At 37.5% G+C, this 18,776-nt stretch overlaps 1 protein-coding gene across 50 annotated transcripts in view; it reads right to left on the bottom strand.

Moving 5' to 3' along the window:
• The window catches only part of ABI3BP (ABI family member 3 binding protein), a 244,211-nt gene that overhangs the window by 4,256 nt on the left and 221,179 nt on the right, over nucleotides 1-18,776 (bottom strand). For all 50 annotated transcript variants that reach the window (XM_005548290.4, XM_045385365.2, XM_065539257.1 and 47 more), the window contains 4 exons: nucleotides 16,772-16,981; nucleotides 12,129-12,237; nucleotides 958-1,037; nucleotides 176-205 (listed from right to left, as the gene is read on the bottom strand). In XM_005548290.4, coding sequence (XP_005548347.3) covers nucleotides 176-205; nucleotides 958-1,037; nucleotides 12,129-12,237; nucleotides 16,772-16,981 — 429 coding nt within the window. The remainder of the gene's footprint in view (nucleotides 1-175; nucleotides 206-957; nucleotides 1,038-12,128; nucleotides 12,238-16,771; nucleotides 16,982-18,776) is intronic.

Below are 18,776 nucleotides of genomic sequence, written 5' to 3'. Positions count from 1 at the left end.
GAACATCATGGGTCCTCAGTGTTGTACAACGTGTAGGTAAACATTCACACCTGTTTGGTATTATAAGAAGACTAAGTGGAAAAACGCGAAATCATGATTCAGATTCTGCCATGCCTGGTCAGTTGAATAAGTTTAGAAAAGCATGTAGTTGTGTCTCATTGAGACAGGTACTTACCAGAAACTGGCTCGCTCACTCTTGGGTCCGCTGAGGAGAAATAAATACAAAAGTCAGACCTTACTAGATAAAACCCCAACATTCCAGTGGCATGGTGAAGATGATGGGTGCTTACAGTTACAAAGTCTTATTTGCAAAGTGGTACTCTTTTGCTAAAGTTTGCTTTGTTTTGGAAATTGTTCTTGATTGAATAATCTCCTGCCTGGTAGGTATTCAGCTGTATCTGTTATATGTAATTTGAGTAGTTGGGAACAGTTGTCGCTATTCCAGCCTCCACTTGAATTTCAAAAGCTGCTGCTTTTAGTTTGATACAAAAACTTCATGGTAAAAATCACCAAGATGCCATGAACTACAGTTGGTATAAAAATTATGCAAATATTAATGCTGTATGTGCAGATGTATCTCATTAAGGAATTGGAACTTGTAAGGTCTAATTGGAAAATTCCACAGCTGTTATTAAACTATCATGTGTTCCCTTTGTGGATGCACTCACGGGTATTTTGATTCTAGGCATACAGAGGAGGATTCATTCACTAGCTTTTTGGAAGGGTATAGATTATGCTTTTTAAATTAAACTGATGTGTCTTTAAGTGAGGAAAAATATAAATGGTGTTTCTCTAAGCCTTCATCAGTTTGCTTTTTCCCACAAATGGGTTTTTAAGAAATTCAAGAAACAGTATTATGTAGTGTTTAGCTGGGTTTCAAACAAGCTTCCTATGCAAAACGTTGCTCCACTGTGGCCCTTTGACACTGTTTTTGGGAATTACTGTTGATGTAATTACCTGATTCAGTACTGAATGCCACTGTGTTGCTGACCGGGCCTTCACCAAGCGGGTTTTTGGGTTTCACCTGGAATTCATAACTATTTAGGGGAAAATAAAAAAACACTTGTAATACATTCTTGAGGGCTAGGAGGCAACATTCCCCTATTACACTGACATCCCTCCTGATTCTATTTTGAAATGACAGTGAATGGTCACGTATGTTCCAGAAGCAGGTTGAGGAAAGAAAAATGATTGCTTAGTTTTACTATCTGAACAGCTTGTCTAAGGTTTGAGTAAGCATTAATAAAAAAGATGGTTGTCTTTAAAAATCTCCAAATTCGTACAAATGACTTGGCAGGTTAATAGACATATAAAAAAAGGGGTATATGGTAGACAAAGGCTAATTCCAGTAACAAGGAACCTGTTTCTTTAAGATGTCTCAGCTACTTCCTGGGGCTAAGAAGTGGCAAGATTCCATTTTGTTTTCTGTTATACCAACCCTGAGTATAATCCTGGACTTAGGCCATCTTCCTCACTGTGGGGTTTGAACTACTTATGTCAGAATCACATCATAGGGTGGCAGTGGTGAAAGTGTGTTAAACTGCAGATTTCTTGTCCTACTCTAGGTATTGAAGCAATTTTTGAGGAGATTCAGGTAAAATTATAACTTCTCTAGGTGAGTCATGTGCCCAGTGATGTTTGAGAACTAGTAGACTAAGCTGTAGTTAGTGTATTTAACTGTAGACTAAACTATGGGAATAGATAGACATAAGTGTTTCTTTGCAAGGACTCCTAGTTGTATTGCCTGGAACTTGGGTCTTCTGTGGATCACAGGATGCTATGATGTCTCCAGAAAAGAGGCATGGTAATGTTGCCTTATAAAGAGCAGGAACACAAACGCAGACATTTCTCTCCCTCCATACTCCAAATTCATATCGGTGAGTCCCTTAACCTTCTGTTAAACAAAACCCCAAACAACCCTAGGCCCCTTGGACTTGTAAGTTGCTTTGATTGTATCCTTAAGAATTATTCATCAAATTATTGTGCAGTATTTAGCAACTTTTATTCATAAAATATGTAAGCAAAGCAAATCCTTTAAAGAAATGTAAACAATAAAGCAATTTGCCATTTGCCTGAAATTAAGATTTCCTTTCAGCAGCAAGTGGACTTATCTGTGAAAGAACATTGAATTCAAAAGTGAGCCTGAGTCAGCTGATAATATTTTGAGAGTCTCAGATTTGCTCAAGGCTTTTGGGAGATAGATAATTTCCTTCTTTAGGAAGTTTATAATTAAATAAGAATGCAGAACGCACAAAAGATAGATATTTTATAAACAAGTGAAAAACAGAAGGATGACAGCTGTCAGTTTGGTATGGATGGTACTAAGCAGGAAAAAAAATTTGAGTCAGTTTCTTGATCACTGAGGTATTGCATTAACACTGCTAGTATCTAGTCTAAGACAACAGAGTCTAGTGCTACAACAATGGCAGCCATTTTCTGAATGCTTACTATGTATGAGATGCATTAGTCATTCTACATATATACAGCAATACAACACATGCAAACCCTAATGAGATAAATCTTATCCTAATTTTCAGCTGAGAGCAATGAGGCTCAAAATACTTGTACTGTTACTGTTTTTGCTTTTCAAAACTTTAAAACTGGCACCAGGTGCGGTGGCTCATGCCTGTAATCCCAGCACTTTGGGAGGCCGAGGCAGGCTGATCACATGAGGTCCCGAGTTTGAGAACAGCCTGACCAACATGGAGAAACTCCGTCGCTACGAAAAATACAAAAATTAGCCGGGCATGGCGGCACATGCCTTTGTCATTGTCATTTGCAATGAGAGATTGTTGATACAAAAACACCTTTGTCATCTACAGAAATCACACTCATATGGGGTATTTTCACATGAAATATTTTCCAGAGATTAAATTTTTGCTAAGAGGCCTAAAAACAAAACAAAAAACAAAAAAAGCCCGTAGAACTATAGTGAACTGAAAATGGAAAACAAGAAATCATAGCCATCTGGACTTTGATTCAAATGGGCAATGCATTCCACATTCGTTCCAGGCCATTGCCAAAAGCCCTGTGCTTTGGCCAAGTCTGATTGCTGGGATTGTCTCCATGTCTTTTTATTTCACAGTTATGTACACTGAAGGTCCATTTTTAGCATGCCACAAATACAAGCTACTTTTTTGGGGTTTTCTTTTGGCCAATATTTTGTGATATTCGACAAGTTTCAAAGAAATTATTTTGCACTAAATTAACGTGGGAACTGAAAGGCACCTTTTTGTTTTGGTCTCATTAAACCCTATATAACAAAAGTGACTTGTGGTAAAATTTCTTCTGAAGAAGCACATTTTGTCACAGATGAATGACATCATAGGTCTAAGAGAAATGTCTCATATTGATTGTACATAGAAAATAAAGTTTAAAGTTTCAGGAAACAGTTATTTGAAGTAAGAAACTTCAAATAGAAGTTTTGGAAGATAAAGTTGAGGACATTTTACAAATACTGGAACAAAAAGTCAAACATGAGAAAATGAGAGAAAAGAAAGTTGGAGAATTATTCCAGAGAATATAGTACCCAACTAGTAGGAATTCTAGAAGAGAGAACAGGAAAGGAGATAGAAAATTACCCTGGAAGTTGTGTAATAAATGTCCCAGTACTGAAAGATAAGAGTTTCCAGATTGAAAAGACCTACTCTGCCCAGCAAAATGAAAAAAAAAAAAGACAAAGGACTAAAACATATGAGTTACAAAATTTCAGAGTACTGGGGTAATAAAGACAAGTCCTAAAAACTAAGAAGAAAATAATAGGTCCCGTTCAAGGGATCCGGAATCAGAAAGCCATTGGACCTTTTAACAGTAACACTGGAAGTGAGAAAACAATAGAACAATTCCTTCAAAAGTTCATTATATCCTAATATTCCAGCTAAAGAATAGTATCAAAGTAAAACACAAATTTTAAAACATGTAAGGACTCAAAAATACTGCCCTTTATAGCTTTTCCTCAAGACATTTCTTAAGTGCTACAAAGTAATGGAGTAAACAAGGAAGAAGACTTGTGATGCGGGAATTAGGGGATTCAAAACAGGCAAAAGATGGTAGGAATTCCAAAAGAGATGGTGCCATTAAAAACACACAACAAATAGAACAAAGGCATGACTGGAGTATTTGACCGTCCTGTGAAAAGCTCAGTCTAGACATAGGGATTTAATTAACAGAAGAAATAGACAAAATGGTAAAAAATACTTGCATCTGGGGAACCAAATTTAGGAATAGGGAGGAAATGCTTTTGTGGTAATTTTAAAACAGTGTACATATATTTCTGATAAAAATGAAAATTAACTGTAAGACCTACCACATCAAAATGAATATCTAAATGGAATGCAGTCCAGATGACAAATGCAGTCAAGCCTTTTGGCCCCATCTAGGACAAGCTAGGTAAATGAAGCCTCACAGAATGCCATGCCTGGTTCTACCTGGGTAGGTGTAAATCCCAAAAAATCATCTTCCCCGCACATCCCCATCAGGAGGCAGCACGATCCAGGGGGCATTAAAAACATGGGTTCTAGAACCAGAAAGAGTCACAGCTCACTAATGTGTGACTTTAAGGTAACTTAGCCTCTGTGAGCTTCAGTTTACTCATACATAAAAATGAGGATAATGCTATTTGTGAGGATACTATTCATTGTAGTAATTATAACTTCACAGGGGTATAAAAGCATCTGTGAGGATTAAATGAGAATGCATGTAAAAGCAAGGTGCCTGACATGTAGTAGTTATAAGTATTGACTAGTATCATATTTGTATCTCGAGAATTTTTTTAAAGAGTTTCTATTACTGGGGAATTTGACAAACACTGCCATAGAACTCTGAAGGCAGAACTCTTCTATGGCCACATACTTGCTTTTTGCTTGTGAAGATTATAATAAGGGCATAGCCCATGGGTTATTGGAAAGATTGAAAATTTAACAGGTAAACCTTTCTGCCTGCCATCAACATAGATCCATAGGCTAAGAAAAAAAATGTTATATTAAGATTTCATTGAGTCTGGAAAGCACTACAAAGCATTATCTCAGAAGAGTGGCATAATAGAGGATCTTGTTTGACACCAGCAGTTTGAGAGCAACTGTAAAAATCAGCATGAGAAGAAAAAACATACATCAGTTCATTGAAAAGTGAAAAACGGGTTTCAAAAAGTGTGACCTCCAACCTTCAGGATTGTAGCCTGAGACTGATTTCTTCTGTAGTGGAAGAGGTGGTAATATCCTCAAGTGTAACCTTCAGATCTGGGTGGAGCAGACGCTTGCCATTCCCTACTCCTTTTGATCCTTTCTATAACCTTTTCCTTCTATTTTTTGCCTACAATTTTGAACTGAAGTTTTCATTATTTGATAAACTTTTTATATACTCCTTACTGATTTAAAAAGTTGGTTTTCATTATAACAAAAGTCTTACAAACCTCAAGCAAACTGCTTTTTATATAGAAAGTCTACCCTATAGCTGTTGGTTTGAGTTGTGTAGCCGATTTTTACCCCTAGTGTCATCGTGAAATATTTCATCCCCATTCAGATGAGGGTTCAGTCAGAGGGAGATAAATGGACAAGTAGAATAAGAAAAATAGAGGAAGGGCTGCTCAACATGGGAAAGGAGAATCTAATCAGTTGGGGTAAGCTTGACTCCAAGGACACTGAAGGATTATGGGAAGCATTTCTGGATACCTGCCACATGTAAAGTTATTACGCTGATCTGGGAAAACCGATAAGGAGCAAGAGGGGAGATCGAAGGGGGCACTCAGAAGACAAAATCAGGCTAAATCAGGGTATCAGCAGTCATGGGGTCATAAACTAGCTGGCTGTTACGCCATAAGGGGCATTTTTTGTGTTCCCCCACTTCTGTGGGGACACAGACTCCGCAGTTGGGCTGCACTCTAATTCTGCAGCTGTTAATCACTTTCTTGCACTCCCTTCCTAAATGCCAAGCAATAGCAAAGAAAAATAAAAACGATATGGTTATGTGAGAGGGAATAATTGTTCTCTTTATAGACTAGTGGAGTTATGTACTTTTAGGTAGCCGTCCTTTTGCCCGATGAAAAGTCGTCAAACGGAGCAATCAAGTCAATTTCTTCTTCAACAAAGAAGGAATTGGTCTGCAGCTGCCCACACCTACCACAAACTAAATAAAATGCCTGACACTTTGGCAGCTTATTTTACTCCTTTCTACAAAGCCCATAAGAAGAGATGTTGAAAAGTTAATACAGAATATGCAGAGACCAGAATTTCACAGAAACACTATGAAAAGGGTATAATGGCTATTCCACATGCGTGCATCATTCAGCCAGATTGACAGTGTATAAGAAGTTGCTGCATCTGTTCCAGGTAACCAGTGCCAACATTTTATTAAATCAACATAAACAACAGTCCCAAATTATCATTGCTGCCAGCTGTAGGATACTTTGGTAGGTTTCAGTCTTAGAGGAAGATTTGTTCTTCAAAATCCTCCCAAGCCAGAGAGGTCAATAAAAGTACTTGAACAGATTAAGTGAATTTGATTTATCTTAATTACTAGACAGTACATTTTCCATAGGAAATTGTTAGACCACATGTAAGTCTGGCACACACAATGAATTCTTTAATTTTTCAGTAAAGTAAGGAGAGAGGTGAGTTCATTGGAAGAGAAGAGTAGGATTAAAGGGCTTTTTCAGTGTGCAGTGATTGTGTGTGTCCATCCATTTGCCCAGCCAGTTCATTAGGAAGAACTCTGTCCATCAATGGATTATCAAAATGTGTGCTAAAAACAATCTGAAAACAAATTGCAGACTGCGGACAGAAATTTAAAGACAAAAAAATGTTTACTGGGACAAATCTACTTGTTATGGAATTGACCTAGGTTTTAGTTTTCAGTTCCAGTTCTCTGACCAACTCCATGCATGGCTTTGAATATCAGAGAATTATATCATTTTACAGTTGAAGGAGACTTAAGAGAACGATAATCCACACTTGCTGTCCCAATAAGCAGTGGTGTAAGACTTATTAAGACACACTTTTATCAGCTACTCTATTCACAGAACTAAAACTAATCATAGTGGTCTTTGCAAAGTGGTTTGCTGTAGATAGGAGACGCTCTTAATATTTTTCTTTTAGTTTAACAAGATGCAAACATTGCCTAAGGAGATAGATAAAGGATTGGTGTTCTTGGGTAATTGTATGGCAGGAGAGGGTTTTTTTTTTTTTTAACTTTTAGGTTCAGGGGTACATATGCATATTTGTTATATAGGTAAACTTGTGTCACAGGGGTTCGTTGTACAGATTATTTTGTCACCCAGATACAAAGCCTAGCACTCGTTGATTTTTCTGCTCTTCTCCCTTCTCCCACCCTCCAGTGGGCCCCAGTGTCTGCTGTTCCCCTCTTTATGTCCATGTGTTCTCATCATTTGGCTCCCACTTATAAGAGAACATACAGTACTTGGTTTTCTGTTAGAAGAGGACTTCTAGGTTAGAAATAAATGGAAAGTAAGTACTGGGGAGGGTAGATGAGTACCAATGGATGGATACCAATATCTACATTTTATTTTAGGAGTAAGGGGTAAGAGAGGGATCCCTTAAAGAGATGAAATTTGCTTGTGTTAACAGATCTCTTTTGCATCATTTGACTAAAACAATCACATCTCCCCGCAAATGACACCCCCTTCCCTGTGCACATATGCAACCACAGTGCACTGCAGCTGGTAGCCAGGCTGGGGAGGCCCCCTGTGCCACCTTTGGAGCTGCACCTAGCACCCTAGAACAGCCATGTGGCTCTCTATTGACAAGAACATCTAATGCCAGGTGTGGAGCTGAACTCTACCATTAGCAAAACAGCTGCTAGATGGTCCTTTGGACAATTTTTTGAACTTCTGCAGGCTAGATAAAAACCTGCTTATGTCATAAAAACAGGCAGGAGAAGGTTGGTATACACTGTGAAAGGAAAGGTAAGGGAATACTCAACTGTCACTCTGTTTCAGGATTAGGGTGTGATCATTCAGAATTTGTAACAAAAGCACTCTATAGATCTCTAATCCCTGCCTTGTTTCTCCTGGATTAAGTGTTGTAACATGAAGCTCTACTCTACCCATGTCGGTGTGTAAAGTTTAGCCAGTAATTATCATATGAATTCAGATCTCATGTTTTTTAGTCAGAACAAGTGATGGAAAATGCTACTAAAATAAATGATTTACATGTATCTCCTAGTGTTGGAACACAGCTGTAATAATTCTTTCAGAAGCTTTGATCCATCCTACAGTTATTCAAATAGGAAATTCCAGAACCTCATGAGGGTATTTTAAAGCTAAAATTCCAAGTTTATCTATTTCAGAAATTCAATTTTACCATACACTTTGATTCAAAATTTCCCCCAAGCATTGAAATATGATCAGAGTTGTGTTTTTGTTTGTTTTTTTACAGCTAATAAAAGCCACCTGGTGGCTGCATCCTGTACATACCTCCTCTTTATTTTACGGTGTCTTTTATTAGTGTTAATCTTGGATCATGGTTGGGTAGAAGAAACACAATGGAAAGAAACCTTGCCTTAACAACTTAAGGTAGTATGAAAAAACCTTTTCATGCTATTTGGACACTAGTGATTTTATCATTCTGGCTGAAGCCTTGCTATCAATAGTAAGTTTGAGAACTACTTGTATGTCACCTAAATAATGTGTATGGATTTGATTAGAAAGAAAAATACTGTTTTTTTTTTCCTTTCCTTGTTGGCTTACCCATTCCATTCTATTCTTTATCACATTCTAGTCCCAAGTATTCTATGAAGGCTTCTCTCCTAAATCACAGAACTTCGGTATCAATCCTACACTTACTTTGTATGCTTTTTTAATGCTCTCCAATTGTTTAACAGGTGTTACTTTTGTTTCTCCAGATACTTTTAGGCTTCAGAAATCTCAAATTAATTGAAATAATTTACCTCATTTTATTTTTCCATAATTCATTATTTTTTCTAATAGAGATTTCAGTATGTTTTAATATTTCAGCCCAAACATTTTTGCTCATTGAATAGATAAATGAATCTCTGACATACCTGGTAAGAGAGATGTGAAATTCATTCACAGGCTCATCAAGGGGCTAGGATCTACTGAACTCCTTGACCACCATAAAGTTTTTCACATACTGAAGACTAAACAGTGTTCATGAAAGCACCTTTACATCCATATGTATTATATTTTTCCCAAAATGGAAAAATGTTCTTTACTTCAGACTACTGATTTACAACTCCTAAGTCATGATCCGTTAGTTAGAGACTACCAATATAATCCTGGCCAAATCATTTATATGAAAATTAATGATTTTGATATCCTGATGGATTTCATTGAACCATACCAAATTCTTAAAGTAATATTAAGTAAGCCACATATAACAGACACACTGAATGGCCTCAGATTAGTGCCAGTAGTAAAATTCGGCATGGGATCCTGATTTAGGAGGCCCTAAATTTGATTTAACATTGCTTTTTCCCAAAGCTAAATCTAGACAGGGGCCGGGCATGGTGGCTCGCCCCTGTAATCCCAGCACTTTGGGAGGCTAAAGCAGGTTAGTCACCTGAGGTCAGGAGTTCGAGACCTGCCTGGCCAACGGGGTGAAACCCCATCTCTACTAAAAATACAAACAAATTAGCCGGGTGTGGTGGCGGGTGCCCGTAATCCCAGCTACTTGGGAGGCTCAGGCAGGAGAATCGCTTGAACCTGGGAGGCAGAGGTTGCAGTGAGCTGAGATTGCGCCGTTGCACTCCAGCCTGGGCAACAAGAGCAAGACTTTGTCTCCAAAAAAAAAAAAAAAAAAAAAAAAAAAAAGTCTAGACAGGCACTCCTCTGGGTTTTGCTAGTCTTGAGGTAAGGATAGTTTTAGGGGTCCTCCTCAGAAGGCCCATTGACGAAAGACAGGAGTAATAAACAGGATATATGATGAGAGTAGGATAAAGAGGGCCATGCTCTCTTTCAGTGTGAAGCAATTTCCAGAAACAGCTAGAATGAGTCCTAAAACAATTACAACCAGAAGCTACATGTGAACCCCATGACCTGTGATTACAGAATAAAATGCATCTTAGCCCTGGGGCACTTTTCTCTACCTACCTCACCAGGCAGGTCAGATGCCCAAATGGCACTCTTGCCAAGACATTAACAAAAAGTTATTCTTTGTTAGATTTATTCCAGCAATTGTTACTCAATATAAACAGGCTCAAATATTAAAAGTGATTATTCCAACTAAAAGCCAGAATGAAAACACAAATGAAAAGTGGGAGCAAGTCATCCTCCCAATTACCACGCCTCAGGGTCTCCCCATCTCCTGATCTGGCTTATAAGATCCTCTCCCACCCTGGCTTCCCATTCTGTTTCCTCTGCCTCCATCCACTTACCACTACTCATGTGGACGGAGGTAAAAATAGCCTATTTTTCACTGCACACAACCAGGCCATTTTGGCCTTCCGTGTACTGACATATACTATTCTAATACTCTCTTTCCCTATAATCACCTGGCTAGCTCCTTCCCACTCATCCTTCAAGCCTCAGACCAGGTGTCACCTTCTTCAGGAAGATTTTCCTAATTTCCGCTACGTTGTGTAGCGCCTCCTGCCCTGGGATCCCCTAGCACCTTGGGCATGCTCCATTCAGAGTTCTCGCTACTTTGTATAGAATACTTGGTCATTAACTGCCTCCCCTCTAGCCTTGAGTTCAAGGGCAGCCACCATGTTTATTCGTGTGTGTAGCCATACTTAAGAAATGTTTGCTGAATGGAAATGCAAATGCAAACCTTTTACAAACAAATTGGGTTTAAAATGATACTGGAATAACTGTATTCAACATTCAGGTCATGAGCTAATAGGTGCACTGAGAGAAGATCTGAGGACAGTCCAATTCAGAAAAAAACCGCAATGAGCATTGAGAAACTGGATGCCTTTCAATGACTGTACTGTACTTTACAAGTCACTTTTTATTATGTGGAATAAAGAGCAGAAAATGGAGAAGCCAAGTTTCATACGCACAAATTCACCTATTAAAAAGTTCAAATTAAGTGACCTTTTCTTTCACTCATTTCTTCAAATATATTAAGCCTGTAAAAACAGGCTTCCTCCTCCTCTCAATCTAAGGAAATGCTAAGGAAACAGAACCAAGATCAAATGGGCTTTTACTGACATATGCTTATTTTGGCTAAAAATCTTTTAAGAAAATCGGCAGTTGTAAAATATATCTTAAAATAGAGAACTTTAAAGAAAAACCCCATGCTTGTGAAAGAAGTATCCCTTTTGCAGTATCGGACTAGTTTGTACACAGTGAACTGCCTGCAGTGAATTAGATGGTGCTTCCTTTTCTACAGAAAGATTACAAGAGTCTCCCTACGGTCAGAGCCAAAATAGGCTCTTTTGAGTGTCACTATCAATAACCAATTCAATTCAATCGATTGATGACACTGTGAACATTATGAAAAAAAGAAAACTTGGAACTTCCTTACTACATTTCTAGAAATGTCTAAGACCCTTTTCTTTCAATAATAAAATGAACTAATAAAATGTTGGATATTTTAGATTGAAAAAAGAATCACAAAACTGTACAGCAATACGAACAACCTGGTATCAATGTGTAATAAACAGGGATACTTAGAAAAGTTATCAGATAACACTGTTAAAGATATGTAACTCTTGTAAAACTCGATTTCATTTTATCCATGACAAAAGGTCCCAAAGCAAAGAATTGCTGTGCCTGAGACTAGTCTGTAGTTATTTTAAGTATTAACTCTTAAAAACTTTCACCTACATTGTGTCACAAGACTTTCCTTTCATTGCCCTCTCCTTTCCAGCATTTTAATTTTTTGGTGCTTCCAATCTAGTTTACATCATGCACAGTCATTACTGATCCACAGACTTAGTATTTAATATCAACATTTGGCATCGAATTTTTTTTAAAGATGTCATACTATTATTAACAAAACCATCTTGCCAGCAATTTTAAACCCACCAGTAATTCAAATATTTGCAAAACATGACTTTAGAGGTATCTAGTGCTATATATAGAAAACCCAAGAGTGAAATGGAAGCTGGAGCCACCCTCAAGACAGAGAAGATAATATAATTTCTTTCCTTTGTCGTGGTTATAACTTTTGCACTCTCAGAATTTGCCTGGAATAGCACTGGTGGCTTACCTTGTGTTTGGTTTCAGATTTTCTACTGTGGAAAAGGTCTGATTGGTAATTTGAATGGACTTGTTCTTCCCACTGAATGACCCATTTTCTCTGGATATAACTTCATATTCTGTAAAGCGAAAAAAGCCAACAGATACTTGTCTTTATTTCTTGGTTGATTTAATTGCTCCTGAAGCTATTAGCATAAAAAAGCCACTCACATAAAGTGAGCAATTGAGATTGAAGTTCTAGAGACATATTGATCTTACACATTGGCAATTTTCATATGGGGATGGTCAGCAGATGAAGGTTCCAGAAGCATTTTAGGATTTGCTCATTGACCATTTCTGCATTTCCTTTACCAGAGGCAAAGGAAGGGCCTGGTAACTGGTGAAGACCCATGCCATGCCTGTGGTTGCTTTGGAGACATAGCCTTTGGTTTTGTTAGGTGAGTCAGATAGTCTGCCGCTGCTACAAAGCCCCATTTGGGGAAAGCACTGTATGAAGAGTGGTGCCTGAGTAGACATGTTCTCTGCTCTACAGGCTTTAGAATATAGTTGGGGGAAAGGCTACTGGATACATGGTACTGCTGCAGAAAACTTCTTTGAGTTGAGCATCACAGCAGCAAATAGCAGCTAATCAAATAATAAACTCTACTTTTCATTATTTTGAACTATAGGAGTATTTTGAACAATAGTTCATTATTTTGAACTATAGGAGTAGTGGGTTTTTGTACCCACTGCCTACATAAGTTATGCTTCCTTGATTATTTTCCTTGCATTGAAAAACAAAATACTATCCTTAAAGTCTGCATAGAGGTCTGCCTAAATTTCACTTAAAGGCACATTTCTATGAACTTGCAGGGCTCATCAAAAGGGAAAGAAATTTAGAATAAGAGAATGCCATTCACACATTTGTTCATTGGACTTCCCTGCTCTCATTTGGGACTCAGCTTAATGCATGTGATGAGATGATACAGAGAACTAAAAAAGATCCAAAAACCCAAACAATAAACCCCACTCAAAATCAGCTCCATTAATATGAAGAAATACACAAGTACTGGGCATCAGATAAGGTGAAAAGGCTGCCAAAGTCTGGCAAGTTATATTAGGGATTTCTGCTATTGGCACTGGTGTGAGATGAATATTGGAAATAAAATAAAAAACTAGAATAACCCAGATAGACCCCAAAATCACCAATTCATATTTGGGGAAGATTTCTTTTTTTTTTTCTTTTTTCTTTTGAAACAGGGTCTCTGCTCACTGCAACCTCCACTTCCTGGGGTCATGCTATCCTCCCACCTCAGCCTCCTGAGTAGCGCACCACCACACCCAGCTGATTTTTTGTAGAGACAGGATTTTGCCGTGTTGCCCAGGCTGGTCTTGAACTCCTGAGCTCAAGCGATCCACCCATCTCAGTTTCGCAAACTGTTGGGATTACAAGCGTGAGCCACTACGCCCAGCCTCAGGAAGATTCTTAATCGCATATTTAAAAAACCCCAAGAGGAGGAGGATTTTTTCTGAACAATTTTGTATGACCATTCTTCTGAAAATTAAAAATTAAACTGGAAGACAGTGGCCATGGATTCTGGATAGTATTGGTGCAGCTATTAAAGTCCTGATGACTGTTACCTAGTACTGTCACTGACACTTCTTTTTGATCCCAAACTCTCTCTCAGCTGGCTCTCCTAACAGACTGGAAAGGGAGAGGGGAAGGGAGAGAATTCTGAATTAAAATCTGTCCATTTTATACTTTTTCCTCAGCTGTGAAGGGATATTTGTTAGAAAAAGATGGAAGGACTTAAAATGCAAGTAAAATTGATTAAAAAAAAAAAAAAAAAAAAAGAAACCAAACAGCTTAATGGAAAGAGACAAATTAAGCCACTTGTCTTGAACTTGATCTCAGTCTTCCCATCCATACAATGTGAATATCTCTTCATAACACTGCTTGTGGGGATTAAATTAGGTACAGGTGGAAAGTGCCTGATAGTATTTTTCATGGATTTTGTTCAACAGGTGGTACCTATTATTATGCTGCTTTTATTATTATTTATCATCCTTGAGTTGTGGTTTGAAAATGACTAGAAAAGGGTTAAGATTCCAGTAGGAAAGGTTCACGTGCTGCTAAATCACCAAAAGAACAATTTATATGACACTCCAGTTGCTTATGCACCAAAGCAACCACCTTCAAAAAGCATCTTTGGCTTGGGACATTCCTCATCACTGTATGACATTCTTAATATTAACCCTGCCTTTTAGTAGTTGAAACATCTATTGCATGTCTTCTCTGATTTCCATTTGGCTCAAGTTTTAACAGCTGATTTAATATTTTTTTTTAATGGAAGATCAGAATTCTCAAAATGGATCTAGAAGCTTCCTTCCTAATTAAAAAGAAATTTAGAATTTCAGAATTCTAGCTTTTGAATATACATTTGTCTTGTGCTTTGTAAATATATATTTCCCATTTTTAATCCTTTCAAGTGCTAATGCCTCTTCATAAATCCACCAACATTACAAACATTGCTCCTACCGATAAACATTAACAATTTCTAGTTTATGCTGCATATTCAAATATCTTATTTAATTTTCTCCTCAGGATAAATTGATAACAATGAGGATTATTATTATTACACGTAAGGAAACTAAGGCTCAAACAGTCTAATTTTATACACAAGTTGCATATCTAAAATAAAGCTGGTCAGGGATTTAAATCTATGTCAGCATGCTCTTGGACTATCAGATTATGAGGCTTATAACTAACAACTTAAAGTTGCCCGAGGATCCAGACTATGGCCAATTTTTTTGGTGTACCTTTTTCTACTTCGGTATAGAAGGGACATGTAGAAGTAACTGAACCTGGATGTCTTCACTGGAGGTGAATGTGTGTCCCCATCAACTCAAAGAAAGAAGCCAACTCAGGCAGAAGAATATAGTTCACTCTATTATATCTCAGTACCTTTTTGTAAAGTCAGTTCAAGTGATATAATAATTAATCTCTATATTATCTGAGCTGCTGGTTTGTAAACAATCGCATTTGAAATCAAGTGGTATTTAAGGGAACACTAAAACAAAATGGAATGAAAAACCAACAGGATTTTAGGGCAAATGCTCCAATGTTTAAATATGGACTAGGTGAACTATGATTAAATACAAACTTAATTCTATTTAGGAAATTCTGCAGTTAAAGAGATGTGGTCCTTGTCCACGAAAATTGTTGCAAATGCTCTGTATCATGTGACAGATCTCAAGCAACTCATTAACATTTAGTAACAGCATTACAAAAGCAGTTTGGTTAGATGGATAAAGTATACTGTATCCATGATTTTTGAGATTAAACATTTATACAATAAAAAAGGACAATTCTTCAGCTTTAAAAAGTTAAATTGTATATTATGAATATATCCAAGTTGATGTGTATTCGATAATTAAATGTATTAGATTAACCAGTTCTACCTCAATGTTCCTTATCTTTAAGGCAAATGAAATTTTATAGATCATTTAGTTTCATGAGAACTAAGCCTCAGATGATCACAGGAACTCCTTACTAGCACAGCATATGAAGAGTTTTAGACATTTTAATGGATGCAGATAATCAATACTGACAGATTAATTGATTTTTAGATATCGTAGTACCTATTAGCACAGTCCCAAGGAAAGAAGCAGGACTAGGCAAATCTCTAGGAACCTCCTAGAGATGGGTAGTAGTGGGTTCTTTCTCAAAACAAAGGGTAGCTTTGCATGAGAAAGGGAAACTCACAAAACATGGTAAAGAAAGCTAGTTAAGCAAAGATAAGCTGCTTACACTGGAAGTTGCCCAGATCCAGTGGTTCTGTCTGAGGAGACATAGCTGCTGTTTTCCATGTACAGTAGGAAATGTTTTTGGCAGAACCTGAGTCCCTGCATACTCTACCTGGTCCTGTGCACTGCTCCTCTCTCTTCCTGATGGCCTTTTAGTTGACCCCCCTATTCCCTGCCTGCCTGCACCAGGTACATGGCAGGAACTTGGGTGGCAGGAATTCACCTACCATGCTATTTGCTATATCCTCTAGCTGATTTAGCTTGCTAGTCTTTTTTCCTCCTCCTCGTTGGACTATCCTCTTTATTATGGAGAATCAAACTGTTGTATAATGAATTGAGAGTGTTTCGGGATTTCTTAGTTTTCATAATCATTTCTAGAGGAACTGGTGGGTGGTAACAGAATCAAAATTTCTTAAGATGAGCAGAAAATTGATCAGGAATAGAGTTTTTGTTTTTATTTATGCTAAGACAGTTGAAGTAACCTTTAGTCTGCTAGAAAGTTCTAGGTCAATTAGAAATTGGGTTGGTGAAAGGAAAATCAGTTTTAAATTAATCAGCAATATAATTTTCTTGGTAATGAAAGACTGGCTTCTTCATCCTGGTGTGAAAAAGAGTTCTGAGAGGAGATGGAAAGAATGCGGCCTGAAGAGATCTAAATTAACAGGGAGCCCATAACAAGCACAAAGATGATCTTTTCTCATCCTATGACACTGTTGACAATAATGTGCCTTAAAGGCAGCAAAACTGCTAGCTTTGGCTCCTCCCCAGATACGCTTCACATGCCAACGTTGACCCACGGTACCCCACTCCCAGGGTATCTTATTACCAAAGCTTCCCACCATAACAGTCCTCATGCCATGATCTTACCAGTGACAGTGTCATTTAGTGGCTTTTCCCAGTCCAAGATGACAAATGAGGGGCACCCTTCCACGGTGACCACAGTGAGGTTGGTGGGTGGGTTCTGTGGTGGGCTGGTGGCATTCCCCTCTGTGGCATCCTCTTTGGGGAACCGTTTGACGGAGTCAGTAATGGAGCAGGGACTGTCGTCAGGCTTTTGGAGGTATCGCACATGAGGACCTGTGAGAGAGAGGACCTTTGACATTTAACATTTTTGCAACTCGTGAAGAAGATGGAAGTGAGCTCATAAATACAATTTGAGGACATTTGGTCTCATATTATAAGCAGATGGTTGAAAGCCATGATGTGGATGGTTCAAACTAGGAAAATTCAAAATCTTGCCTCTGAGACACATGATATAGGGTGGTGTTGATCTACTTACTGAATAGGTTTAGCTTATGCTAATATCAAAAAGTAATTTGATCCCCTAAGCATAGTTTAGAGTTCATAATTTATGGGGCACTGGGTCTTACCTCAGTAGTGGGAAATAATTAGCTCCATACTAAACACAGTTCTGGTCCCACCCAATAAATTTTAAAAACCAGACTCAAAAGAATCAAGTAGCTTCAAGTATTTTACTGTATCCCAGAACAAAACTCAAGAATATTCTAGGAATAATAATAAAAAAAAAATCCAGCACCTAACAGGTAAAATTCATAGGAAAATATTACCTATAATAAGGAGAGAAAAATCAATCAATTGAAACCAATGCAGATCTCACATAGATGTTAGAATAATCAGATAAGAATTATAGTTATTACTATAATCCACATGTTCAAAAAGTTAGTAAAGACATGTATGATATTAAAAAGGACCCAAATCAAATTTCTAGAGATGAAAGCTACAAGATAAAAGATGCATTGGATAGAATTAATACCTATAAGATAATGCAGAATAAATGATTAGTGAACTCAAAGACATAGCAATAAAAACTATCCAAAAAGAGGGAGAGAAGATAAAAATTAAAAATAACGAACATTACTGAGCTGTGGGGACCATTTCTGGTGGTCTCGTATACATGTAATTGGAGTAGTAAAGGTAAAGAAGTGGGTGGGCAGAAAAAAATATTTTAAGAAATAATGGTCCCAAATCTTCCAAATGTGATAAAACTTCTAAACCCATAGAGCCAAAAAGCTCAAAGATACCTAGGAACAACAAAAATGTAGAAAACTATATGCTGGTCATCATCAAGTTTCTCAAAACAAGTGATAAAGAGAAAATCCTTAAAGGAGGCAGACAAAAAAAGACACGTTATATACAGAACAACAAAGGTAAGGGTTTTGGCAGATTTCCTACTAGGAAGAATGCAAGTGAGAGGCATTGGAGCAGCATCTTCAATTATTGAAATAAAATACATCCTTTAGAATCTAATAAGTAGTGAAAATACCTTAAAAGCAGAACACTTTTTCTAGACATACAAAATCTGTAAGATTTACCAGAAGACCCACACTAAGAGAAATATTAAAGGAAGTCTTTCAGATAGGAAGGAAACAATGCCAACAGGAATGTGGAGCCACACAAAGGGATGAAAAGCGCAGTGACAGTAAACACATAGGTAACATACACAATGTTTTTCTTATTATTCTTTCTAAAAAGTTCGCTGTCTAAACACAAAAACTCCTTACTGTAATGTATATAACACGTAAAAGTAAAATGTATGACAATAATAGTCCAGAGGCCAAGAGGGGAGCAAAGCTATGCTAGTGTGAGGTTCTTATATGTGAGGTTGTACATTATCACTGGCTAGCAGATTGTGATAAGTTAAAGATACATGCTATAAACCCCAAAGCAACCATTAAAATAATAAAACAAAGTTACAGCTAATAAGACAACAAAAAAGATTAAATGAAATCGTAACATACTCAACCTAAAAGAAGATTGACAAAGAGGAAAAAAGGGAACAAAGAAGAGATGGGAAAAATAGAAGGCAAATAGCAAGATGAAGATTTAAATGTACCAACATCAATAGCCATAT

This window comes from Macaca fascicularis, chromosome 2 (assembly GCF_037993035.2).
Source record: "Macaca fascicularis isolate 582-1 chromosome 2, T2T-MFA8v1.1".
NCBI lineage: Eukaryota > Metazoa > Chordata > Mammalia > Primates > Cercopithecidae > Macaca > Macaca fascicularis.
The sequence above is the reverse complement of the archived record's forward strand: the minus strand, read 5'-3'. Positions and strand labels throughout refer to the sequence as shown.